Source organism: Dermochelys coriacea, chromosome 5, assembly GCF_009764565.3.
Source record: "Dermochelys coriacea isolate rDerCor1 chromosome 5, rDerCor1.pri.v4, whole genome shotgun sequence".
Classification (NCBI taxonomy): domain Eukaryota; kingdom Metazoa; phylum Chordata; order Testudines; family Dermochelyidae; genus Dermochelys; species Dermochelys coriacea.
Genome location: NC_050072.1, coordinates 101,216,074 through 101,243,154, shown reverse-complemented (window position 1 = coordinate 101,243,154; position 27,081 = coordinate 101,216,074). Strand labels below are relative to the sequence as shown.

At 39.0% G+C, this 27,081-nt stretch overlaps 1 protein-coding gene across 6 annotated transcripts in view; it reads left to right on the top strand.

Annotated features, from left to right (window-relative positions):
* Positions 1-27,081, top strand: part of PIP5K1B (phosphatidylinositol-4-phosphate 5-kinase type 1 beta) — a 168,648-nt gene that overhangs the window by 110,021 nt on the left and 31,546 nt on the right. For 5 of the 6 annotated variants that reach the window (XM_038403537.2, XM_038403535.2, XM_038403536.2 and 2 more), the window contains 6 exons: positions 3,567-3,778; positions 6,266-6,349; positions 6,477-6,525; positions 7,416-7,500; positions 13,836-13,991; positions 15,242-15,386. In XM_038403537.2, the coding sequence (XP_038259465.1) occupies positions 3,567-3,778; positions 6,266-6,349; positions 6,477-6,525; positions 7,416-7,500; positions 13,836-13,991; positions 15,242-15,386 (731 nt within the window). The remainder of the gene's footprint in view (positions 1-3,566; positions 3,779-6,265; positions 6,350-6,476; positions 6,526-7,415; positions 7,501-13,835; positions 13,992-15,241; positions 15,387-27,081) is intronic. The other variant, XM_043515437.1, reaches the window with a different exon arrangement.

Below are 27,081 nucleotides of genomic sequence, written 5' to 3'. Positions count from 1 at the left end.
ATTTGGTTGGCTCTTGCTAGGGTTATTCCCAGAGCCCCTGACTAACTCAAAGACTCAGCAGAGAGAGAACCCAATCATTCAAATGGCAATGTGTATGGGAGGGAGGGAGAAGAATTTTTCATAATTTACTTATGGCATACTCTCTTTGACAGTGTATTGTCTCTTAGCATATAATACATTCAGCTTGGACACTATTTTTGACAATCCTGTTAAATCTTTGTACAGTACAAGTTAAGAATAGAAGGGGCAACTTATATGGCAGTCACTGTTTTAATGTACACTGAAAATATTTCAGAGTATTATTATTTCAGTTTATTCAGGATCTGTTCAGCTGGTTTATGCAGTTAAATGTCTAGAGAGCAAAAAGAGGATTCAAATGGCTACAGTAAGCCCTGGTCTACACGAGGGGCGGGGAAGGGGGAGAGGTGGAGGGAGTCGCTGTAACGTATGCAACTTCAGCTATGAGAACAGCATAGCTGAAGTAGATGTACCTAGATTGACTTACCGTGATGTCTTCACGCCAGTGAGTCGACTGCCGACGCTCCCCCGTCGACTCTGCTTGCGCCTTTCGCGGCACTGGAGTTCCAGAGTCGACGGGAGAGCACTCGGGGATTGATTTATCGTGTCTAGACTAGACGTGATAAATCGACCCCCGATATATCGATCGCTACCCGCCGATCCAGCTGGTAGTGTAGACCTACCCGAAGGTTCACATGGTTGCTGCATGTAAAAAAGGAAATATGTACTGAGGGTCTGCCTAGGAAAAAATGTCACTTTGCTCACTTCAGTTTCCAAGAAATTTAGAGCAGCTAAGTAGTAGTACATGGTTAGTTTTAGTGATCCTGGAACAAAAATGAGGACAGCAATGAAACTCTTAGTCAATGTTTAGCACAAGGAGCAGGGGCAAAAGGAGATGAGGGTGGATCACTTCAGTAAGAGTTCTTCTGTATTGCACAATATATCCCTCTGCACTGGCAAGCTGGATATACACTTTAGTCTTTCAAGAGACTGTATCAGATATTAACTTGATGTTAGACCTTGATTTTAATTCAGCGGAACCATGAAGTATCTAATCCCAAAGGGGTAGAGAATGGGGCAAGCACAGATTTCATTAAAGCAAAGAATGTGAGCTGACTTTTTTTTTTAAGTGAAGTGCACAAATGAAAATGGCACCATCTTCGCAAGCTTATTTAGTTGATGAAATCAGGATTTACATAGACACTGATATTGGCTGTAATACCATAGTATTTTCAGAAGGGCAAATGTTAATTTACCTTTTATTTATGCTTGTGCAATATGCTAGGCATCAGCTTTCTTTCCATTTTAAATGGCACACAGACAAGTCGTCTTGTAACATCTATTTTTATAAAAATAGGCAATCTATGAAAATAAACCTTTTTAAAACAAACTTTATTTACTGTGGCAGGGGCAAAGAGAACCATACTTGTGAGTTCCTGACTCTAGTATTCTAATGTATTCATGCAATATAGGATCTTGTATTCCTTAACTACACTGTTTTTGCCGTTCAAGTTTCCCAATGCCATAAACCAGGAAGTGTTTAGTGACACATCAGTCCCACATTCTGTGTAATGAATTAGATTTTCCTGATCTTCTCATGTGATATTCTAGATTCTTTTATTTTACTAAAAAGACTAACACGGCTGCTACTCTGAAACCTTTTATTTTACTGTTGCCCAAAAGCCTGTATTAGCAGGAACAGAGGATGTACTGAGGTGCTGATAGCGTCATCTCATGCATTTGAGTGTGTGGAGGCACTTCTCTTGCACTTTGTTTGAAGCCAACCTGTTCTTCTTTTATAGAAGAATTCTGCAAGATGTGTGTGTTCGACTTTGCTCAGTTACCTCCTTTATATTCAGACCACTTGCTCAGTCATTTGATGTGTTACCCCCAGAGATCAGAGTGAGACCTGACCTTTCTGCAGTTAGGGTACAATGTAAGACTTTTTGTGCAAGCCTTCCCACATTAACAATGGTGGTAGAAGGAGGCCTTGATGTTTCTTGTGGAAGACAGCTATGAAAAAGGATTTAATTCAGGAAAGTAACATGAGATGCAAGAGAGTTGCAGAATGGGAATAGAACGAATGCTAATATTGTGTGTGTGTGTGTGTGTGTGTGTGTGTGTGTGTGCGCGCCTTCTAGTGACTACAGTGATGAGTGCTTTAGAAATGTGCATATTGAATAAAACAGCCACCCCACATCCAAGTCTACAGTCAATGGTTGGTAAGATGCAATGTTTTCATAGGTGGTAGATCTCCCAGCTATGTTGAAATCTTTTCTGATTGCATTTTGAATATGCAAATATATGCACTGGGTTTCATAAATTAACCCAGTGTTTTGTGTAAAACACCAATTCAGTCAGGCTCCGATAAGCTTGACTGAATTGGCACACCTGGAGTTACAGTGCTTCATTTGTTGTCTCTGTAAAATCAAATTGTTCTTGTTCCTGGTAAAATGACATAACATTTTGCAGTTAAGTGCTCAAAATTACAACGTTATCAGTAAGGCATCTTGTATCAAAATCTGTTTAAATTATTCTTGAGCTGCATGAAGAAAAGGACACGCGTTGCTCCATATTTCTCTGAGATTACAGGAAGTTAAATAGGTTGCTATCCCTGTGCCAAACAGGGCTTTCATACAGGATGTTTGACACAATACCTGTCTGTTGCTGATTCTGGTATAGTATTAAAATGTAAAAAGGGGGACTGAAGGAGAACCTAAGAAAAGTTAATTGACTCAGAGAGAGGTTTTTCCTTTTAATGGAGTTCCTCTGGATTCATACTGGTGAAACTGAGATTAGAATCTCTTACATACTTGCAAGAATGGGGAAGTGGAACCTGTCAGGGTCAGCGAGTCAATGTGATTGGTAGGACCAGGGGAAGGGACTGGTTAAAAATCACGTCATAGTTCAAGTATAAAGTTTATATTGGCCAGTTTTGGCCTGTTACGGAGAGATTGTCAAAGGCACAAATGGGAGTTAGATGCCAAATCCGACTGACTTTTTTCATGGGAGTGGAGCATCTTGACTGCCCCTTTTCCTTTTTGAAAATTTGCCCTTGAAGGATTTTTTTCAGCACTGGGTTTGTATATGTATAGCAGATCATCCATAAGTACATCAGATAGGGTAAAAATAATGTGTATATAGTGAATCAGAGTAGAAGACAACTAATTAACTGCTTCCTCACTAGAAATGAAATGGAGTTGCTGGTGAGGCAAACTCTCCAGCTGAAAATGGCCTTAGATTAGGCCTTACATTTCTATGTACTTTAGTTTTCCAACTTTTAATGAGGGTGCTGTGATGGGTAGCTTATGAACATTTGTAAATTGCTTTGGGAATCTCGGACAGAAGGTGGGAGGCTAGTACAAAAATATTACTTTGGTTAACGTTTCTGCAAGCTGTCATAGTCAAACCCATTATATTGACATACCTATATGGGTTTTTTCCTTTTATTTGGATTTTCTCCTGTGGTTAAATTACACAGCAGAAATTTAAATTGTGTGTAGTCATTTGTGTGTGTGACAGTACACATAGTGCTTCTTCATTAATAGGTGCTGGAAAGCTTTAAAATCATGGATTATAGTCTGCTGCTGGGGATCCATGTATTGGACAGTGTCACAAAAGAGAAGGATGGGGAGAGTTCCCAGAATGCATCTGATGCCAAACGTCCTGGGGGACAGAAAGTTCTCTATTCTACAGCCATGGAATCCATACAGGGTCCTGGAAAGTCTGGGGAATCTGTCACCACAGAAGCTACAAATACGTAAGTCCCCAAAATCTGTTAAAAATCGACTGGGAATTTCTAAATTTTATTTCTGCAAACTGTTCTACGTTGTATTAAATCTAACTCTGGCTAGCTTCCCATTCAGGAAGGCACTATGTAGGAGTGATTTGAAGGATTAAGCTAAATGCTTTCTTAAAAAACATTCCAAGCTTCCATACCAAGGTTCACTGGAGACCAGGAAATAAAAACTTTGATTCAGTTTATTCATCTTTAAATACATGATAGCAATTGCAGTTCTAATTCAGAACAATTTATCGGCACGTAGTGAGCTCTCTTATAAAAGATATATAATGAAAGTCATTACAAGACCTCCACACATAATCTGTGTTCAACTGTAAACAGTGTCATGCACTGTGAGCAAAAGCAATTATTGATATTGATTATATTGATATTTCTGTAGTGCCTGTCATCCCAAAGAAATGTACTCACTACATACACAGGAATTGCTTCACCAACTGTTGAAGTGCAGCCACCGCTGAGGTTGAACAAAACAGATATTTTAACAGCTTACAGAAACACCACACTACAGTTCAGAACACATTACTCTCCTCTTCCTATCTAACTGAAGCTACAGAGGAATTTTAAATTGTAATTATCCAGGCTGGAATTCAGCCAGGACACTGATGTTAAGACTCCTTCACTTACAAATTGTGCCATGGGATTTTTAATAACCATGGAGATCAGCACCTCTGCTTTATAGCACATTCAAAAGACAATACTTCTGTCACCTTAATGTCTGATAACAGGCTGTGACGTGCAGAGAACTTTAAGGTTGTGACAGATAAAATTTACAGAAAGGGGTTAAACACTTCAACTTTTGTCATTCCAAGAATCAAGGGCTCCTCAAATTATTCTATCCTTGATGCTTGTTCAGTGCTAATAAGAAAGTTAGTCAGCATTCTTATTCTGTGTAATCAATCCTTGATATAATAGAGACTTAATTTCATATTGAAAAGGGCTTTCTGTCCATTAACCAGGGAGTTATGCCGGTAAATACCATTAATGCTAATGAAGCATGGATTTAAACTTACAACAAATTAATGGGAGGATAATGCTGTTCTGTTCCCAGCTTTGCCACTGGACTGCTGAGTGACATTGGAGAAGTCACTTTACCTTCCAGTGCGGCAGTTTCCCCATATGAAAGTGAGGATAATAATACTGACCTCCTTTGTAAAGCACATTGAAGATCTGCTGACAAAAAGTGCTGTATAAGAGCTAGGCATTATTATTATTTATTCACAACTTTAAATGTTTGAAGCACGAGAATATAAGTTGAGACAAAGACCTGAATCGTTCCCAGGGTGTACGATATTACACACTCATTTTGCATCCAAGAATGACCCGAGTTATACTAAACCAATGCTCAAGCGTGGTGGTGGGGACTTTGTGTTATTGGAAGTGTTCTGTTTTTAGTGAGTCTTAAAGCTAAGGATCTGACCACTTTTGATCATCAAAAATCCTATGGCATTATTTACATGAGTAGGGATGTTTGGTAAAATTTTAAGAAATGCCCAGGAGACTTAGAAACCTAGGCCCCATTGAAAGTCAATAGAATGTTGGCTTCTAAGGCCTTGTCTACACTATACAGTCTTTTGTCCACAAAAGTCAGCTTTCATCAACAAAAGCTGACAAGGTGTACACAATGAAATGCTCAATCCGTTGTCTGCTTTGCTGGCATAATAAACGAGAGGTGGAGGGGTTATGTCGGTGTAGTTAGGGCTATAGGCGCTGGCTTCTTTCTTTCCCCGGGGGTGCTCAACCCCTGCTCAGTCCCAGGTCTGCCCCGCCCTGCCTCTTCCTGCCCTGTTCCGCCCACTCCTCCTGAGCGCGCCCCATCCCTGCTCCTCCCCTCCTCCCCCAGCACCTCCTGCATGCTGCAGAACAGCTGATTGTAGCAAGTGGGAGGTACTGGGAGGGAGAGGGAGGAGTTGATCAGCAGGACTGCCGGTGGTTGTTAAGCACACATTAATTTTTTTCCGTGGGTGCTCCAATGCTGGAGCACCCACAGAGTCGGTGCCTATGGTTAGGGCAATGCAGTGTTTTTGTGTAGACACTGCATTCTGTACACTGGCTGTTGTCCGCCATGAAATTGACAAGAAAGCCATGCACCTAGAGCCCAGCTGCCCCCAGAGCTGGGACAGCTGGACCCACTCCTGGCTGGGAATGTTGGCTGTCTTGTGATTTTTTTTTTTTTTTTTTTTTTCATGGCTCAGGAGTTGGGTGAGGGAGCGGAGGTGGGATGCAAGGGCAAGAAGGCCCTGGGTGGCTTTTCCCCTCCATGCTCGCCACCCACCTGCTCCCAGTGAGGAGGCAAGAAGCCCTGGGCAGCTTGCATTCAACAACTACCCTTAATGCTGCTGCTTTTTTTTTTTTTAAAAGTAAATGCAGTTCACCTTCTAAATAGTGACATTAAAAAGGTCTGATAAAATACAATATATAATAAAATCATTTTGTTGTTGCCATTAGAATGGGAGGCATTCCAGCTAAAAGCCATAAAGGAGAAAAGCTGCTTCTATTTATGGGTATTATTGATATTCTACAGTCTTACAGGTAAGTGGCAGTTTAGAATGGAAATATTTTGCTATATGTTAAGCCATTATCTTAATAAAGTATTCTGAGATCGCTGCAAGATGAGGGAATTTCTGAGGTTTTTTTTTTAATTTATTTAATTGCTCAGGTTAGTGAAGAAGCTAGAACATTCCTGGAAAGCACTTGTATATGATGGGGTAAGTTGCTTCTTAAATTATTAGCATTTTTCAGAATAGAATTCTGATTCTTGTTTGACAGCGAGCTATTACGTTTATAAACCACCCTTCACTGTGGTATCTAGGCAATTAGATGTGATTTTGTTTTAGTACGTTTTCCTTAATGATTTTAGTTATGTGATTTCTGACATCTTATTTTGCTGATTATTTAATTTTTTTAAATAAAAGATAAAAAGAAAAACAGACACACATGCAAAGGTGACCAGATCATCCTTATAACTACACTGTACGAGGTTACACAAAACTATCCTCACAATACAACTAAAATGGGGATGGAGTAATCCATCCCAAAAACTAATTTAAAGTTAATTAACTACTCAAATTGTGCCCTGAATCAACATCAGTCCAGTTGCAAAGGATGTCACGCAGGGCAGAATTTGATCCCAGGGTATTCAGTGGACCCTTAGATGCACTGCCATTTTAAGTACCCATCAGTGCTTGATTAAAGCGTTCAGATAAGGAATTTGATCGTTGTAGGGCACCCAGTTTGAATATTGAGCCTTCAGTTGAGATTTTTATCCAAAAAGGGAAATGACACATTTTTAAATATGAACAAGACTTTGTAAAATATGAATCGAGTAAATTATAAAAGGGTACTTCTAAATTATCTTGAATGCTTAAAATAATTAGACCGATATTTTGTCAAGATTACAGTGAAATAAAATGCGTGGCAGAGGGGTGTAGTAATTGCATAGTAACCTCTGAGAAGGCAAAATCCTAGATCTCCTTGCATGAATTCCCAAACAGGGCATGATATAACTTACCCAAAACATGTCAGGTTTTTCTCTTGCACATATCATTTTGAATTGTATATGAAGAGTGTAACTTTAAGGTCTTTTCTGTCTTTTTAGGACACTGTTTCAGTCCACAGACCAAGTTTTTATGCAGACAGGTTTTTAAAGTTCATGAGTTCGAGGGTTTTCAAAAAAGTTCAAGGTAAGGGTTTGTCATTGTAAGCCCTCGGGATAACTTCATACTCTGTACTTTTATAGATACTTTTGTACATATAGTGTTTTACACTCCTGTAGAATAGTTCCTTTCATTTAGGGATCTCACAGCACTTTACAAACACTAAGAGCCCAAACCTTCTCATCATTGAAGCCAATAGGAGCTTTCCCTATATCTTTGGAATTAGGACGTTTGTGATTTATTTTTAAATGTCAAGGACATTTAAAGCTAATAGGTAACACCCTATCCTGCAGCCCTTGTTCACATGAATCGTCCCATTGACTTGAATGTGTCTAAGTCACATAAATGAAGATTGAAGGATTGGGCCCTAAATCTGACAAGTTTGCTAAGGATGGACCTTCTCCGATTACTTTTCTGTTGTGCTTTACCAGAACAAAAATGGGGTTTGAGAATCTGGAAAGATGGAGGTGTCTAAATTATTAAATTTTCTCATCTTTGATTAAAATCCTGTTTCAACTTTTTTTCTCTTCTTTTCGCCTTTCTTTAATCATCTAACTCATTTCAAGATTAATGGGCATGTCACTAGAAGTTAGTTGGGCAGAAATGAGAGAGCACCACCAAAAGATTACAAAAATACTTCAATAAGGATACAAAGATCTGTGTAACCAGAGAGGGCCACCAGTAGTGTAGGCAGCGATGAAACTCTCTGCTGAATTAAATTTAAAATGTTGCTGGAAGGTTTATTAACCACATTTATCATCCTCATCCCTACCCACTGAAATATGGCACTGGATTCTCTGACTTAAAAGAGCATAACATTCAAAAGTACAAGATGTGAGAGCCCATTCCTCTCTAACCAGACGAGAAGTGAAACTAGGAAGACCTAGAAAGTTAGAGTAGAACAAATAACATTCCAGTAATTACCTTCCATTTGGGTGTGGGAAGCAGGATTTCAGTAGAAGTTTTTGAGAAATAACTATCAGATATTTTTTCTTGATTCCAAATTGTGCTGCGTAAAGAGAAGAACAAATTAATATTGCCATAGTCCCACAGCCCTGCCAAACAGAGTACAGCAGGTCTTCAGGTTCCCAGTTTTCTCCTCCAGTTACCTGTGAGCCAGGGAGCTCAGTCACACTGTAAACCATGGCTTCTCTGGACAGTCTTTTCCACAGGCTTCATCCAACCCTGGTCCCTGGAGTCTCAAATCTGAACCCTTGGTTAAGGGATTCCTCAGCCCTCCTGCATGGGGCTGGGTGCCGACTCAAGCAGGCTTCCCCGGCCTACTGGTATCTGGGTTCCAACCCCGCTTCACAGAACCTCTTCTATCTCCTGTAGTCAAATACTAGCTGGGTTTTTATCCTGTTCAGGAGGTAGCTCCCTGATTACCATCTGGCTCTGATTCTCCAAGCTTGTCCGCTGCTCCTTTAAACACCTATTCCTTAAAGAGGCAATGTCATGAAACGGGTTGGATGGCTCCAATCCCCACTACTCCTTAGAGGACAGATCTCCCTGTTACACAAGCTTAAAAAGACATATGTTATAATTATTTCCTAAGGCGTATGTTGTTCCAAAGTTGCTATTAAGATCTTAGACCGAGATTCTCCCTAATTAGATTCTCACACGGATGACGTCTCTTGGACACCAACTCCCTGGGCCCTGCAAAGGGCTTTCCACATAGAGGAAAGGGTTGAGTGAACAGGATGATGCAGGATAATCGTGCTTGTAAATCTCCATAAGGAGATTCCTCCAAAAAGTGCCCTCCCACAGCTTTTAATCCTGGAGGCAGTGCTTAATTTACGCCGGGGCTGAACCCTGGCACCTCTAGGCTTGGCCGTTCATAGCCCCAGCACCTCTAGGCTTGCTATGTCCGTTATGAGAGTAAAAAAATTGCTCAAGTCCCCTCACCTCTTTCATTACAAATTAAGCACTGCTTGGGAGGGACAGTCTGGCTCTTGGGTTATGCGTACTCAATCTGGGTTGTTGGGTCATCAAAATTTGGAACATGATTGTTACAGAAAAATTTTGCTGTCTGACCTCCATGTATTCAAATTTGGTTAAATTAATATCTATTCTATTAAACCCTTATTCCTGGTAAGCCATACTGAACATTGAGCCCATAAAATAATGCAGTCCTTGACTTTGATGATTTTTCTAAGAATTCGTTGAAATAATTTTTATATTAATGTATTAATATTATTGTACATTTGATTTGAACTCAACATTAATTCTTGTACAATATTTATGCATTATGTTTGTAACCAAAAACAAGTTTCAATTAAGGTTTCCATCGTTTTCAATTAAGATCTTTTGAAATTCTTCTACTCGGGGCTTCTGATTTTTTGGCTTTAACTAATAAACATTGATAAAATACCCATAAAAAAAATAAATAGGTATTTATCCAATAACCACCAGAAAAACACCAGAAATGGTTACTTGTAACTAAGGGCTTGTCTACACAGACCAGTAATGCAAACTATGAGGGGTGTGATTTCTGAAGTGCTCTAATGTGTTGTCCATTAATTGGTCCATGTAAACCCTCTTGGTGTGCACTAAAGGTTTCTCCATATGCTATAAATAGTGCTCTTTGAAACAGCACTACATTAAAGTGCACTAGTGAACATTACAAAGAAATTACTCATTCATTATAGTAGTATATGCTGTAAAGTATATCATATGCATTACTCATTACAGTATATGCAGAGAGAGCCCTGAAAATCTCAAATTTTTGGACATCTACATTAAACTCAAAATACGCTAAAAATAAACCCAGAAAAATGAAATTATTAAACCCCCAAAACAGAAGCCCTACATGTACTGCTTGTTTGCTTCTTGCACTTTATTTAGCTTAGACAGTGAAATTAAGCTGGTTCTTTTCAAGTTTGTTTTTAAGTACTGAAGGGCTTTTATAAAAAAAAATCTTGAAATATTTTCAAAATGTAATTTCGTGAAAACCTTTCTTTTAGGATTTTTAATACTCGTGTGTACATGTGATCAGAATCTAAATTTTGGGCCAGAGCTACAATATAATACTTGAATTTTTCTTTAAAATTATTCACTTCAAGAATGTGCTATTTGTGAAAGAAAGCAACCAGGCCCCTCAGTTGGATTTTATAAATAGATGATTTTTTTCTCTGCCGTCTTGCAACTCTAATGATATTTATTAATGTCCAAGTCTAATCCATGCTAATAAGAAAGTTGAAAAACATTTTTATGGGAGTGTGACAAGCTATACATGAAGAAGACTGGTCTTGCCGGTTGGGACTGGGATCACGTCTACCTTCTGCTTACACGATGCCTAGCACAATAGGGCCCAATTTTTATCAGGGCAAGTGGTTGTTAGTATAACATAAGTAACCATTAGTAATGCATAAAAGGGAAGAAGTAGTTATATGGTTGAAGCACAGGAATTGGAATCAAAGTTCTACTCAGTCACAGACTTACTGTATGACCACAAGCAAGTAACTTAGCCTTTTAATACCTCATTATTAAATGGGGGAAAAGGTACTTCCTCAGCACACAGGGGTCTTGGGCTATTTAGTTGATTCTGGTTTATAAAGTTCTCTGTAATCCTTAGAATGAGCTGAAGAAATGCAGAGGAGCAGTTTGTTTTTATGACATAATATGTTTAAAAGAATGCTAAGGCAGCAAATGGAAGCACTCAAAAGTCAGGAAATGCTCAAGTTGAGGTTGTGGGTGCAGCCTTAACTCTGCATTCTTGTGCATATACATTTATATTATAATGTTTAATTACATGATCATATACTACTATTTACCTGGGGCCTATGCTTCATAAGGGGGCAGGTTGGACCGTGTCTAGCAAATGGGATTAGCATCAGTCTTCCTTTCTTCTAGTAGTAGTCTTGTCTAAATCTTTACTCATAGTGTGGGCTGTTGAGAGGTTTAAGGAGCCAACATGGGCCATGTTTTCAAAGGGGCCATACCATGCCTCTACTTTTGAATGCAGTTTTAATTCACTATCTTTTGAGTATTGAAGGGGAAAAAAGCGGAGCAAAATTAAAGGTCACTTTTGAAGATTTGGCCCTTGAAGTTTTTCAAACTAACCTTAGGTATGGTAGAGCTGAAAATGTCAGATACCTTTATTAAATTCTTTGAGTTAAATAAGCTTTTCACTTGTAATTGTGTCCTCCAAGAAGATTTAGATTTACCTAATATTAAAGCCATTTTGGTTATAAACAATCACAGATGAAAATTGGACAGTCACTAGCTCATTATGAGATAAAGAAATTATCTGGTAAAATCTGATTCTAGCAAGCTATATTCTTACTGGCTCTTTCCATCAAAAGTTCAATTCAGGTTTTATTTTCATTAAAAATTCCAGCACTGGAAGTCAATATTTTTCACTTTGTACTGGCCTTTATTCATCTACATTTGATCTAAAGACAATAGTATTATTCTCCAGCATACCAGAATTCAAAAATTATGCTTGGAAAGATTCAAATGTGGATGATGATCCAACTGAACTCATGAAATTCTGTGCCCTTTATCATACATTAATGGGAGTACCTAACAGCCCAAATCAGGGGTCTGTTTTGTGAGTTGCTGGGAAAATGCACAATTAAAAGCCCTTCTCCTGACAAAGGGATCTAGACAATGAGAATAATAAAATGTGATTCAGCATGGGGAAAATGTAAGCTAATAGGTAATGAGGTATTGTAACCTGATTAACCATAGGGAAAGGAAACAATACTGTTCCATGACAATGCCTTTAGTGTAACTATGCTTGGAATATTAATTTTTGTTTGTTGGTTGGTTACTAGTTGGGTTACTCTCAGACTTTGGTCTGTTCTCAGTCTGCTCCTGTCTTATTCCCAGGAAGACCAAATATTTTTGGTGACTAGGTTGAAAGACTCGGAGTATTTGCCTTCTGTCCTTTGTTGGGCTCGCTCTTCTTAGTTATAGTTTTCCATCTTTTTTCTTGCTCTTCAAAGCTAATCATATCTAAAGTTCTAACGTGATGTATCTGATGGTTCTTTTCATGGTTTGCTCTTGTCACAAGACTGTATCTACTTGTATATTAAAGGTTTTAAGGACATTTTCTTTTTCTTTTTCTTTTTTTTTTTTTTTTTTTGCAAAATAAAGAATTCAGAATGTCCTATTTAGACAAATTATGTAAAGCTGCTAGCTTCCTCTGAGAATGTCTTTAAAAACTTTCAATCCTCTGGTCCCTCTGCTGGGTCCCTTGTTGATCAGAGGTTCTGCTGTGTTCTCTGGTAACTGTCTCTGATATTACTATCCTTTCGCCTCCAGCTAATCCTGAGACTCTATTAATATGCTTCCATTAGGTCAGATAGCTTTTCTAAAATAATTGTGCATTGGGAATGCTGTCAACTGGCCATCCTGGCAATCCTAATAGCAGTGCAATGAAGTTCCCCATGGATGAGGATCAAAGTTTCAGCCCTGAGGTTTTCAGAGTAGCAGAGGCTGTAAACACTGTAAAGGCAGCAGCCTCATCATCTAAAGGAAGCTTCTTTCTGGCACTTGGTCTTGTGGCATCCTGTGTGAAGAAGTAAGACTTGTAGGACTCCTAAAAGACTTCAGTGATGATTTATTATTTATTTGTATAAACATAGTGCTTTGGAGCTCTAGCAATGTCAGTAGCTCATTTTGGGAGGATGGCTTGGGAAATGGATGGAAGATTATGGGGCCTTTTCAATCAGGGTCCTTGGAAGGAAATGTTTTTACAGTCATGAGACAGGACAGACTGAATTCTGTTGCTCACCATTGTAGGTCCATGGAAGTTTGAGTCCCATTGTTCATTTTGCAATGCAAGGAGATCACGGCAGGAAGAAAAACTTGTTTGCACAGTAGGAGAGCAGTCTCATTCCAGTGCCTTAACCACAACTCTGTCTATATGCTTTTACAGTGTCACACCCCAGTGTTCAATGCACAGAACAAGAGTTTTCCTGGCCTTTTAAACAGACAAAAATTGTGATAATTGGGGACAGCGTTAGCATAGCCATTGCCTATGGCATCCTCTCTAGGGGTTTTCTTCCTTCCTTTCATTATCCTGCATTCTGTTCTTTTTCTCTGACTTTTACAGGCAGATACTCAAGTTATGACTTGCAGTGTAGAAAATGTCAAAAGCAATTAACATGCAGATCCCATTTGTAGCCTTTTTGGCCCCAAGACCATAAAACCGCAATTGAGACTTTGAGTCACAATGTCTAATATGGACTCTGTAGAATAAAACTGGTATATGTTAAAATGTTCTTATCTAGATTTATTCTTGATCTGCATTTAGAAAGGGGTTTGTAGTTAGTAAAACTATATGCAGTCTGTGAAAGATGAGTAAAACACTATAATTCACCAGCTTTGTTCATTGCACTTTTTTCTTAATGCAGCTCTAAAGTCCTCTCCTTCCAAGAGGCGATGTAGTTCCATTGCAGCCCTAAAGGCAACATCACAAGAAATTGTGTCTGCTGTTAGCCAAGAATGGAAGGATGAAAAGCATGACATGCTTACTGAAGGACAAAGCTTTTCCAGCCTTGATGAAGAAGGTAATATTTTGGAATGGCTAACCTGGGTATCAGTGCCAAAGTTGTTCAAAATAGAGAACCTAGATTGTGCTAAATGTCTTAGCTAGCAGCATAAACATGTTTTTTGGCTTTAAAGAGGTTTACAGGTGTGGAAGTGTGCCTGCATCACTGACTAGATCTCATTAACTATTAATCTCATCAGTTAATCGTGTTATATTGCCTCTGGAAAATTAGTATTGTTATACTGTGTGTATGTATGTTGTTTAGATACTGATAGGATATAACATAATACGCCTGGGGGAATTCTACGCCATTCCGCACATGCAGAATTCATGTCCCTTGCAGACCCCACCCGCCACCCTATAGAAAATAAATTCTGCTGGGGAGATGCTGCAATTACACCTTTTGCCCACCAGGGGCTGTTGTGGCACCAGAAGAGAGGGCAGCCAGCAGTTGCTCCCTTCCTCACAGCGCCTTGCCCTCAGGGCCAGGTGAGGAGGCACAGATTGGGGGGGATGGACAGAGGGGGGCACCTGGGGCTGCTGTGGGGGGTCACATAGACTGGGGTTCAGAAGCACTAGTGAAGGGACAGACTGGGGTGTGGGAGCTAATGGAGGGACAGCACTGAGCCAGGACTGAACGGTACTGGGGGGCAGGGACACATGGGGACAGGGGCAGATGTGTCTGACTGAATGGGAGAGGCTGGGGTCAGCCAGGGTCTGCATGGGGGAGGCTCCCCAACTCGCTAACAATCCCTTCCCCCTGCACCCCATCAAAAAAAACTGTTCCATACTTACCACACCCAGCAATCTTCCAGGTTCACTCCCAGGCGCCTTCCGAGCAATTACTTCATTCTCCCTCACTTCCTCCATTACCTCTGGCTCCCCCAAGCCTTTGCATTGCTTCTGAGGGGTGCAGGGAATATATTTCTGTATTTGGAGTTTAAATGATTTATTACTTAAAGTTCTGTATTAATGTCTAGTAAGGAAATTATTTATCAAAAAACATTTCCTGAATCTTTTTTGTTGTCCTTACTGTTAGATATACTTGCTGACAGGTATTTTGAAATAAATTACCAGAATAATTGAAACTGTTGAGATTGTTATTTTGACCAATAAAATATGCAGAATTTTAAAATATCGTGCACATAATTTTTAATTATTTGGGAGCATAATTTCCCCAGGAGTAACATAAACTTCCCTGATAGTTGTATTAGAAATGAGTTTTTTAAAAATGAATATACAGTGAAACGTGTATTTTCTCCTATGCAGTATTAGGTTCCCGGCACCGTCCGGATTTAGTGCCAAGCACTCCATCTCTATTTGAAGCAGCTTCCTTAGCAACTACTATTTCTTCTTCTTCTTTGTATGGAGATGAACAGTATCAACATGATGGAAATCTGCTTTATTCCAGCAGGTAATGGTTTGTTTAATTTAGGTTACTGAAAATATGTTACTGATATCCTATATGTAGGAAAATACCTTAACCCAGGGAGATATTTTACACGTTCTTGCTTGGAAAATAATCTATTTGCACGATTTATGATGGATATATATTAGGATCATTAGTCTATTTTCTTATCGGACCACTTTGGGCCACATTCTGCCTCCTTGTAAAAATGCCCTCCAAACAGGCATATGTGCTACAAAGTAGTATTACTGTGTGCCCATATTTCAACTGCAGTGGTCCTGCATTTCTGTGATTCATGTAGGTATCTGCATGTTGGAATAGCATGTCTGTGTTTTTGTGGATTACTGGGTTTGTGCACACAGACACTTTGACCCAAAGAGCTGGGCTGGAAAATGCCTCCGTTCCCCTGCTTGTAGAAAACACATGGAGCAGCACCTCTTGAGGAATTTGTACAGGAGTCACAATTGGAGAAGAAAACTTCTGTCTTCAGCCTTTGTGTTTTCATGGTATAGTGGAGAGAATTTGCCCTTTCATTTGAAGTTGCCATCTTCTTCCTTGTGTTAACTCCATCAAAAGGCCTCTCTATCCTCAGCACTCAAAGGGAACTGTGCATTGTTTCTAGAATACCCCCTCATTTTCTTGATTCGTCTGAGGACTCGTAGTGTCAGTTTATGGTGAGTTTTCATGTCCAGCCGCCAATCCGATACCAACTTTTCTATTTCAACTGGGCTTCGGACTAGCTATGGTGGATATTTTGGGTTGGGGTTGTTTTTTTTTTTTTTTTTTTAAGTCATCATCTTATTCATCTTTGCCATATACCATCATGAAAAATTTCATGATGAAGATTTGAAGTCCTCTTCATCATGAAAAGATTCATATTGGTATATGACAAACAACCATAATAAATTTTATCAAATATAAATGTAATGTAGCTATGCTCTGCATATAAAGAGGTTAGTGTTTGTAACAGTACAATGTTTTATTAGGTTAAAATATATATTTTGGGTGCCTGCCTTTTTCTACTACTAATACCTTTAAGTTGTTAGATTTTAAAAATTCTTTCAGATTTAATACATATTTACCCATTCATGCTCTTTCTTGACTACCTGTATTTCACTCAGCTTGGCAGCATAGGCACTGACTTCCACTGTTCCCGGTGGGTGCTTGACTCTACCTCCGCCCCTGCACCACCCTCGCCCTGCCCCCATTCCACTCCTTCCCCAAAGTCCCCGCTCCCATTCCACCCCCTTACCCCAAGTCCCCGCCTCTTCTGTGTCTCCTCCCCTGAGCATGCTGCGTCCCTGCTCCTCCCCACTCCCTCCTGGAAAGTGCTAAGCGCCACCAAACAGCTGTTTGGCGTTGGGAAGCGCTGGAAGGTAGTCAGAGGAGTGGGGACATGGTGCGCTCAGAGGAGGAGGTGGAGGAGGAAGTGAGGTGGGGCAGGGAGGAGAGCTTGGCTGCTGGTGAGTGCAGATCACCCACTAATTTTTCCCTGTGGGTGCTCCAGCCCCGGAGCACCCACAGAGTCAGCACCTATGCTTGGCAGTGAAAACAAATAGCTTCACGTTTGTTACTACAGTGAGTTGCTAATCTATTTCGCTTTCTGAGTCCAATGCACTAGCACAACTATTACAATGTTAGGGTTGTGATATTACAGGTGAATGTAACATTCCAAACTAAAAACTATTTTCATTTCTATTTATATGTAAATATTCACTGTAAATATATCTATTCTTGGATTTTGTAATGATTAGTTTAATATTAAATCCTAAACAAACCCAACAGGCTCTTTAAGCTTTTGTACACATATGCCAAATGAACATATTCACAAACTTAATAGTAAGATGATATTAACAAAAATGTTGAGAACATTTTCAAGATTGTTAATAGTGAAAATGTTTTCAATGAACATTCCACATATTGATATTTTATGTAGCCGAGAGCAGAAATTTTTTTTTAAATTTAACACTATTTAATTGTAGGTTTTAAGTTTTTATTGTGTTTAGTAGAAATTGTTGCTGTAGGTAATTAAGAAGCTCATATATTCTTTGGTAGTTCAACTGTTCTAGGCTGTTTGGTCAGATTTGTCTACTTATTTCCATGGAGGTTGCATTTATATATATAATTTTTTTTTTCAGTGAGTCATATCAACACAGACTTGTCTTGCAGATCTAATTTATTATGTAAACTTAAGCAAACAATTTGCATTTGCAGTACAGTCTCAGGAAACACAAATTTGTGTGCATAAATTATTTGCATGCTCAGAAATTGCTTATGCCTAAAAATAGGTAGAAAGGGTATAGAAAACTAGTGGGAGAGTAATTGCAATTTTCAGCTGAGGACACATTTGCTATGTCACATGTAATCATTATTTTAAGGCCTTTGTGGGGTTGTATTCCTTATTTAAACATTACAAGAAGAGAATAAAAGCACCTTTTTATGAATATTTCTTACAACATACAATGACTCTTTACAAATAAGTTTTAAAAGTAATATCTGTTTTCCATATGATTTCCTTGTTACATTATTGTGGTCGGCATAGGCTTGTTTGTGATTCTCTGAATGTCATACATGCTTGCATAGAATGAAAAGGAATTAGCTCTTCATTTTGCTTGTATTTGATGCTCTGCTTTCTTTCCTTCCTTATGTAATTACTCTTCCTCACATATATGAAATGTTTGCAAGTTTCTTCTGTAAATCTGCAAGGGGGGAGGGAAGCATTTTAATCACTTTTTTACCACTTTTTTGCTTCATCAATCCCATAAATTTAACTTGCCACATAAATCATATTTACTACCATAAATAAAAGGCTCTGCAGGAGTAAAAATTGCATAAGGCATTCAGAATTTAGTGCATCAGTTGTCCATATGTACATTCATACAAGGGTTTTTGTGCAGTCTTATAACTGTATACTGCTTTGAATAGTCCAGTGTAGAGGAGGGCAAAATTTGTCAGGCACACAGTTTATTTGCCCCAAAAATGCAGTTTTGGTTGACCCAAAACTATTCGTTAATTAGATGTGAATTTGTCACATGGTTTTGGACAATATTTTTTGTGGGGGACAGGACTACTTCAGCACCATTCACAAAATGGGGATGGGGAGCATGTGCTGCCTCCATCTCCCGTCAACCTTTAGCCCAGTGGTTAGGGCATTCATTAGGATGTGGGAGGACCCTCATTCAGTTCTTCCATCTGCCTGATGTGGAGGAGGGATTCGAACTTGGGGGAGTCTCACTGTCAGGAGAGTGCCCTAGCCACTGGGCTATGGGATATCCTGGGCAGGCCTCTCTCAATCTCTTGTTCTACTTGTATAAATAATTATTCATTTGGCCAGTAAGAGAATTAGAATGGCTCTGTCGACTAGTGGTCAGGCCATTGACATGGGAGGTGGAAGATGCAGGAATCCAGACCAGTGAGAGGTTGTGCCTGCCCTGCAATCTTGAGTACCTTGCAATGCTTTGTTGCTGTAGCTCCCAACCAGGGCCACTCACAAACAGCCTAACAGCAGGCAGGTCACACCCTGAGTGTCTGTGTATAGCTGCAGCCCTGGTCTACCAGCTTTGACCCCAGCAGCCTGTCAGCAACACACCAGTCACACTCTGGCTTCCAGCAGCTTTGTTACTACCTGCAGGGTGACCCCAACAAACTCTCAGACCCAAATTTTCCCAAAAACATGTGTTCTGCACTGTGCAGCCATTTCCTAGACAGTCTGGATATTAAAGGTCTATTACCCCTGTCAAGGGTGAATATTCAACAGTTGGCTACTTTAACTGGAGGTACCAAACAGTTCAGTTTAAACACAACAGCAGATTAGTTTAGATTAAAAATAAAACAAGTTTATTTAAGTACAAAGAGGGAGGTTTTAAATGAGTATCAATATAAGTATTAAAATCTGCAATAGTTACCAGAATAATAAAGATAAAATGCTTCCCAGTAGCAAAAACTTATCAAGCTATATATGATTAAAGGTGAAATCCTTAACATATGTTTCCAGCAACAGGACTGACCAAATTCTCAGGTCAAAATATCCCCTCAAAGTCAAAGGGCTGGTTCCTTTGTCTTAGGTAATAAAGAGCGAGAACCTGGGGTGTGTTTGCCCCTCACTTTTATAGTCCAGTCATCCTTTGAAATGCATTTTCCTGGGGGTTATCCCTAAATAAAGTTCATTCCTGCTGTTTGCAAGGAGACCTGGAGACTCATGGTGAAAGAGGTTCCATATTGTTGTTTGCTAAAATGCAGATTGATTTGTTCCTGTTCCCCTTTGCGGCCAAAGAATGGCAACTTGACAAGTGATTGTCAATCAACTTTGATAACACCTGGCTAGAGGTGTCAGCTTGTCATTTGTCTTTGAAAAATGGGTTTACTCCCACTCCAGACTTGCCTGGTAAACACAGTGTAGTCATAATTTCACTTTGTCCATAACTCTTAATTCGCATTTTGTTCATACGTTACGGAAGGATATTGATGACCATTGTGGTGGTAGTTTTTAAATGATACCTCACAAGGTATATTTTGCCCAAAGACCATTACAATAATATGTCGGGTGTGAATACAGGGGTGCTTTCGGTCACATGGGAGGTGGCAGACCCAGGTTTCAGCCTTCCTGCCTCAGTGACTAATTATTTATACAGATATGAAAAGCTTCAACAGGAGAGAATGAGATTCCCATCCCTGACTACCCCAATGACCAGTAGTTACGGCATTCCCCTGGGAGGTGAGGGACCTATGTTCAGCTCCCTCCTACACATCAGGCAGAGGGGGGAGTTGAACTGGAGTGTGTCACATCCCAAGTGAGTGCCATAACTACTGAGCTGAATGCTAAAAGGGAGGTGCTTCCTCCTCTTCCTTTGACTATTGTATGAATCTAGCCTAGGTTGAACAAAATGTTTCATTTGGCCGAAACAAAATTTTGGTTGAACTATTTTGGAATTTTCAGTTGCTAGCTTTTTCTTGAACATGAATAAAGAATAAATAGGTTTATTGTCTGCTGGTTATATGTTTAGAACCTGCATTTAAGACACATTCACCAGCAGTTACCTTCAGGTTGATGCGTGCAGACAAAAAATTACCACACTCACCTACTCCAAGAACCAATTAGATTTGTTCTTTATTTCAAAACTTTGCTAAGACTTACAAAGAGAATAAGACTTAAATGTTTTTGTTCCATTTTTGCACACAACACTTAAATAATTTCCCTACAATGTATTTTATAAATGATCAGAAGGCCACATGTGAGATTGCATGTGTTCTGAGTTTATCTTTAACAGCTAAACGCACTATCTGAACTTTCAGTATCTCCTGCTGCTGAAAATTCCTAATAAAAGTGCAGACTTCATTACTCTGCCCTCCCCACAACTTGGAACAACCTGCATTAAGATTGGGGAGGGGTTAAATACAGTAATGAATAATTAAGGGATTTGAGTTAGGGCTGCTGATTAATCGCAGTTGATTAACTCAAACAAATTAATCGCGATTAATCGCAGTTTTAATCACACTGTTAAACAATAGAATAGCAATTGAAATTTATTAAATATTTTGGATGTTTTTCTACATTTTAAAATGTTAATTTCAATTACAACATAGAATATAAAGTTGACTGTGCTCACTTTATATTTTTACTACAAATATTTGCACTGTAAAAATGATAAACAAAAGAAATCGTATTTTTCAGTTAACCTCATACAAGTACTGTAGTGCAATCTCTTTATTGTATAAGTGCAACTTACAAATGTAGTTTTTTGTTTTTACATAACTGCACTCAAAAACAAAACAATATGAAACTTTAGAGCCTACAAGTCCACTCAGTCCTCCTTCTTGTTCAGCCAATCGCTCAGACAAACAAGTTTGTTTACGTTTTTAGAAGATATTGCTCCCGCTTCTTATTTACAACGTCACCTGAAAGTGAGAACAGGCATTTGCATGGCACTTTTGTAGCCGGCATTGCAAGGTATTTACATGCCAGATATGCTAAACATTCGTATGCCCCTTCATGCTTCGACCACCATTCCAGAGGTCATGCTTCCATGCTGATGATGCTCATTGGAAGAAAAAAAAAAGGCATTAATTAAATTTGTGACTGAACTCCTTGGGAGAGTATTGTATGTCTCCTACTCTGTTTTACCCACATTCTGCCATATATTTCATGTTATAGCAGTCTCTTATCATGACCCAGCATCTGTTCATTTTAAGAACACTTTCACTGCAGATTTGACAAAACACAAAAGGTACCAATGTGAGATTTCTAAACATAGCTACAGCACTCGACCCAAAGTTTTAGCATCTGAAGTTCCTTCCAAAATCTGAGAGGGACGAGGTGTGGAGCGTGTTTTGAGAATTCTTAAAAGAGCAGCACTCTGATGCAGAAACTACAGAACCCGAACTACCAAAAAAGAAAATCAACCTTCTACTGGTGGCATCTGACTCAGATGATGAAAATGAACATGCGTCAGTCCACACTGCTTTGGATTGTTATTGAGCAGAACCAGTCGTCAGTGTGGGCGCATGTCCTCTGGAACGGTGGTTGAACCATGAAGGGACATATGAATCTTTAGTACATCTGGCACGTAAATATCTTGCAACACCAGCTACACTGAGTGGACTTGTAGGCTCTAAAGTTTTATATTGTATTCAAAAATAAGTTATTTTTTGTACATAATTCTACATTTGTAAGTTCAACTTTCATGATAAAGAGATTGCACTACCGTACTTGTATTAGGTGAATTAAAAATACTGTTTCTTTTGTTTTTCACCGTGCAAATATTTGTAATAAAAAATAGTGATCACTGTGCACTTTGTATTCTGTATTGTAGTTGAAATCAGTATATTTGAAAATGTAGAAAATATCTAAAACTATTTAAATAAATTGTATTCTATTATTAACAGTGTGATTAATTGCAATTCATTTTTTTAATCGCTTGACAGCCCTAATTTGAGTACATGCATACGGAGCTACAGATTGTACAGAAATGCACAACTAAGCATTGTAACTATGTGCTTATGTTTGCCTTGGTATTATCTTTGCACATGATGTAAAATCCATCATCAAGTGTGTATCTTTTTCTGGCCATAGTAACATCTTTCATTTCTAGAAGTATACTTGTCTGCCTGCTTCTACATGTATGTGGAGACTGATAGGACTGAGTCATTTCTGGACTATGCTTGTCCAAACCTTTTGCAGTGAAATGCATAGTTTTGGGGGGTTATGAAAGCAAAAGCACTGAGGCTCACGTGGTTGTGCAAGAAACACCAGCCATGTGCTGGTCCCAGGATCCCTACCATATGTACTATTCCACCTTTCTGTGTCTCTTGACTTGAGAGAGTCCTGGAAGCCTTCAGCTCCTTTCTTCCTTGTGACTTTGGACACAGGCTTCTTTAATTCATTCTCCTTTTGCGTACATATTATGGGAATTCAACCGTGCAATGAAATCAATGGCTAGTTGGGGTTAGAAACTTCAGCCCTACTGGTTTTCCCAGGAAATCTGCGCCAGAGCCCAGGATTCCGAGTGCTACTTTAGCACCCTAACAAGATCAACCTTCTTTTACGAAAGCAGATAGTGCCTTTGTTTTTAATCCAGTGGTACCACACAATTTGCTTAGTAAACAATCATTTAAAGTATTTTTTTTGTTTTCATTAAATATAAATACACTCTGAAAGATTTATTATCTAATAGCCTTTATTTAAAAATTATATCTTCCTATACAGACATTCACAAACTTTGTGATGCTATTAAAAATGTAGGATTTTAGCATAACTTCTACGCTGTATTTTAGTGCACTGATATAAACTTGTTCGTTTTCCCCCCTGGTTCATCTTCAGCAATTATTGTCTCTGTCTTTACTGTGGCCTATAATGTAATGCATAGCACCAGTATCCTATAGAATTGGAATAGGACTGGAAGAGTCTCTCTAGAATCAAATACTTCTGGCTTGTCAGCAAAACAGAAGTCTAGTCAGTGGATCCTTCTAGCTAGCAGTTCTTCCTCTAGTTATTACTAGATGACTGCCTCTCCTCAGCTTGTGCTTCAGAATGGAAGATCTTGCTCTGTAGCCGCAGTGCCACAGGTTCTGATGACCCAGGCCTAATACCTAGCACACCTCCCAGCCTTACATGATTTTCTTCAGCCAAAGTCCCCTAGGGCTTTTAGTTACTATTATATTTCCCCCTAAGCTCTGGCTCAGCCCTCAAGCAAAGTATGTAAGACAGACAACATTTTGCCCATGATGGTTTCTATTTGGTTTAAAGAAACCCGCTGATCATGCTCAATAACGGCTAATGCACGAGGGTTGCCGCATGTCCAAGTTTCCCCAGGATCGTCCATTGCTTGAAGTAGCTGCCCCAGGAGATCTGTAAGGATGCTCAGAACACATTGACAGCTGTCTAGTTTTATGGGCTCAGGATCTCCCTGGATGTCCTGGTTTTTTGCATCTCAAAGGTCGCAACTCTATACCATACTCTTTTGGATGATTCTGGACACTTCTGTGGCGTCCTCAGCCCTGGTCTCTGCATATGTGCAGAGACAGATAATGCAAATATACCAATCCCTTCTCACCATTGCTGCTCTCTTTTTCTTTGGACATAAAGTGCTGCAGCATAAAGCATGTTTTTACATTTTGCCTACACCTTTATGGTACATTTGGAAATCCTCAATCCTTGGGGGGGGGGGGAAGATTAAATTAAATTGATACTTTATATCAATAATTTGATATTTTGGTGATTAGATTTTTGTTTTAAATTTGAGAAACTTTGATTGCAAAGCCATTACTCCATGAGCTTTCTTTTGATAAAAAGGAAGCCTAAAGCAGTCTTTGACATTAAAACTGAAAGATTTGTTTACAAACATGATCCATTTTCAGCCCTTAAATATGTAACAGACTATTACTTTGCTAAATTATTTATTATCATTCCAATCTGTCTTTCTGTATTTTAGGAAGCCTCTTAGCATAAAGTATAGAATGAGGAAACTGCTTATATGTAGACAGGAATCCCTGTATTATGTTTACTGAAGAATATTTATACTGCATGTATGCTTAGTAGTTCTATATCTATCTGTGTGTGTACATGACTTCCATTAATGTTAGAGGAATATGCTCATGCATCAGTGGGGAAAATGGAATCCATTAATTGCCTGTTGAAAAACAAATCATTAATTTTGAACAGCATGATGTTGCTTGACAGATTTTTATTTGGAGTATTAGCTTTAATTTATTGAAACATAAATGGTTTTTATCAACCATGCATTTAACTGTTTTTCAGTGGGAGGGAAAAGTTTCTTAGAGGAAAGAAACTCTGCATTCCCTCGAGAGAGTTCAAACCACATGCATGTGCTATGGAAATGAGGAACTTAGTCTGTGTTGAGGGTGTTCACTACCTCAGTGATTCCACTGGGTTCAGTGGCATTACTTGTGTGCTTAAAGTTAAACATGTGCAGAAGTGCTTTGCTGAAGCTGAAGGCTGTGGCTGTACTGCTGGAAATGGCCCAGCTTGATTATCACTACAAAAGGTTCCCCCCTCATTCCCCCCCCCCCGCTGGTAATAGCCCATCTTAAGTGATCACTCTCGTTACAGTGTGTATGGTAACACCCATTGTTTCATGTTCTCTATGTATATAAATCTCCCCACTGTATTTTCCACTGAATGCATCCGATGAAGTGAGCTGTAGCTCACGAAAGCTTATGCTCAAATAAATTTGTTGGTCTCTAAGGTGCCACAGGTACTCCTTTTCTTTTTGCAAATATAAACTAACACGGCTGCTACTCTAAACATGTGCAAGTATGGGGTTTTGAGACTCTTGGGCTCTGTTTTAGATTAGAGCACACACAACTGAATGGTAGTCAGTGCACTAGGGCCCAGCAGAGGCTTGTCATTTGAGGTGAAATAGCCAGGGACCTATAAACAGTCATAAAATCCTGACATAGGTAGCGTTCTGAAAACCTGTATCTGAGCACTACTGAGCTGCTCCTTTTCAGCATGCCATTCTTCAAACTTTGACTAGCTGGAGGAGAATTAAAGAAGCCATAACTGCAGCAGGAAGCAGGTGGGAATGGCGAAATTGGGATTTCCAGGGTAGCTGGGCCTCACCAACAAATGACAGTTGTCATGGTTTGGGGTTTTTTGGGCTGGGGCAAAAGAGGGGGTCTCAGATAAGTGGTTTTGCCAGATAAGCAGTGCCAAATATTAATTTAATAAGGAAATAAATTTTCTCCCATTATGAAGTCTTCAAAGACTGACTTCTCCTTCTCAAGTAGGTCTTCTTTTGATGCTGTGGTTGTTTTAATGCTTGACTACAGTCAATCACATACATACGAGTCCTGTTATTTGAAAGGGTTCAACCTTACCTTGGAAAATGTATATGCTAGTAGGTAATCCTGTGCATTGTTTATGTAACAGAAATGAGTGACTGCCAATATTTGTTTAGCTGTTTGCTAAAGCAGAGTGCTAAAACTTCTTCACACAGCAAAAATTTAAAAACAAATAATTATATCCAAAATGGTCATGTGCAGTATCTGTTGCCCTTATTGTGCAAAAGGGCCTGAACTCACTCTCTGTTTTTTAAACCTGCAAAGAGCTCAGTGAGGTCATGGTCTTTATGGAAGTCCAGTGCCACCTACTGAAATATTTTAAATGGGAGCTTGGGGGCACAGAAATCAAATATAGCAGGATATTTTATGATTGTAAAGGGGTAAAGGAGGACTGGATTTCTGTAACCAGAATGTGCTGAGAACTTCATGTAGTATGGAAGTATGTTAATACTGGAAGAAATGTTGCATGTTGTCTCCTCTTTAGTTTTCCTATTAATAGAAAATTCCTACTTCTTGCTGTACCTTCTTAGGCTAGACCTTCTTTCTGAAGGATGCAAGCTGGTATGTTTGTAGGATGGGTTTTCTCCGTCTTTCTTCATTTCTCTCCTGTTTGCTGCCGCTTAGCTGTGTTTTTTTCAATTGCTTCTTTTCTTCTCCCTATTGCTCCTGTCTGCTCCTTTGTTCCAACTATTTTGTTCTGTCCTACCTTTCTCTATTGCTCTTTTCCTCTGTTTCCTGTGGTTCTCTCTTCCCCTTCTGCCTACTGTCTTTGTTTGCAGTCTGTTCCTCTGTCATGCCTGTGTACTAGCAGTTCATAAAATTACATAAAAATTGCAAGATACAGAGGCAAAGGCTGTGGCATTCTATTTTAAAACAAGGAGAACACAAAGGAAATATCTTCAGGATTTGTTTGTGAGGTTTAATTTAAAAGTAACTAATCAATACATCTCATAAGAACTTTATAATGAAATGCATACCTTTCGTCAAAAAGCCACTTTTTAAATAAAAAGCAACATCTCCTTCTGCGACTTGTGCTACATGTAATGAATTCATTTAACTGCATGACTTTGCATAATCTGTCCTTGTGAGTTCTGTATGGGTGTTACATTAAACAGTAAAATGTACTTCACTTCTATCAGATAAGATTTCATCTATATATGGTTTCTTTGACTATTATGTTCTCTCTAGTTTTTATACCATAGCTTGAAGAAAGTAAGGTATCCAGAAAGAAACATTAATAGTGTGTTTCTATAGAACATAGACATCACTGATAATTACTATAATTCAGGTTGCAAAACACTTTATATTGTATCCTCGTCCTTGTTTTTATACTGTTAAAACTTGCTGAAACATTCATATTTTGGTCTGAAATATCTTATGCCTGGACTTCTTGTAAAAATGA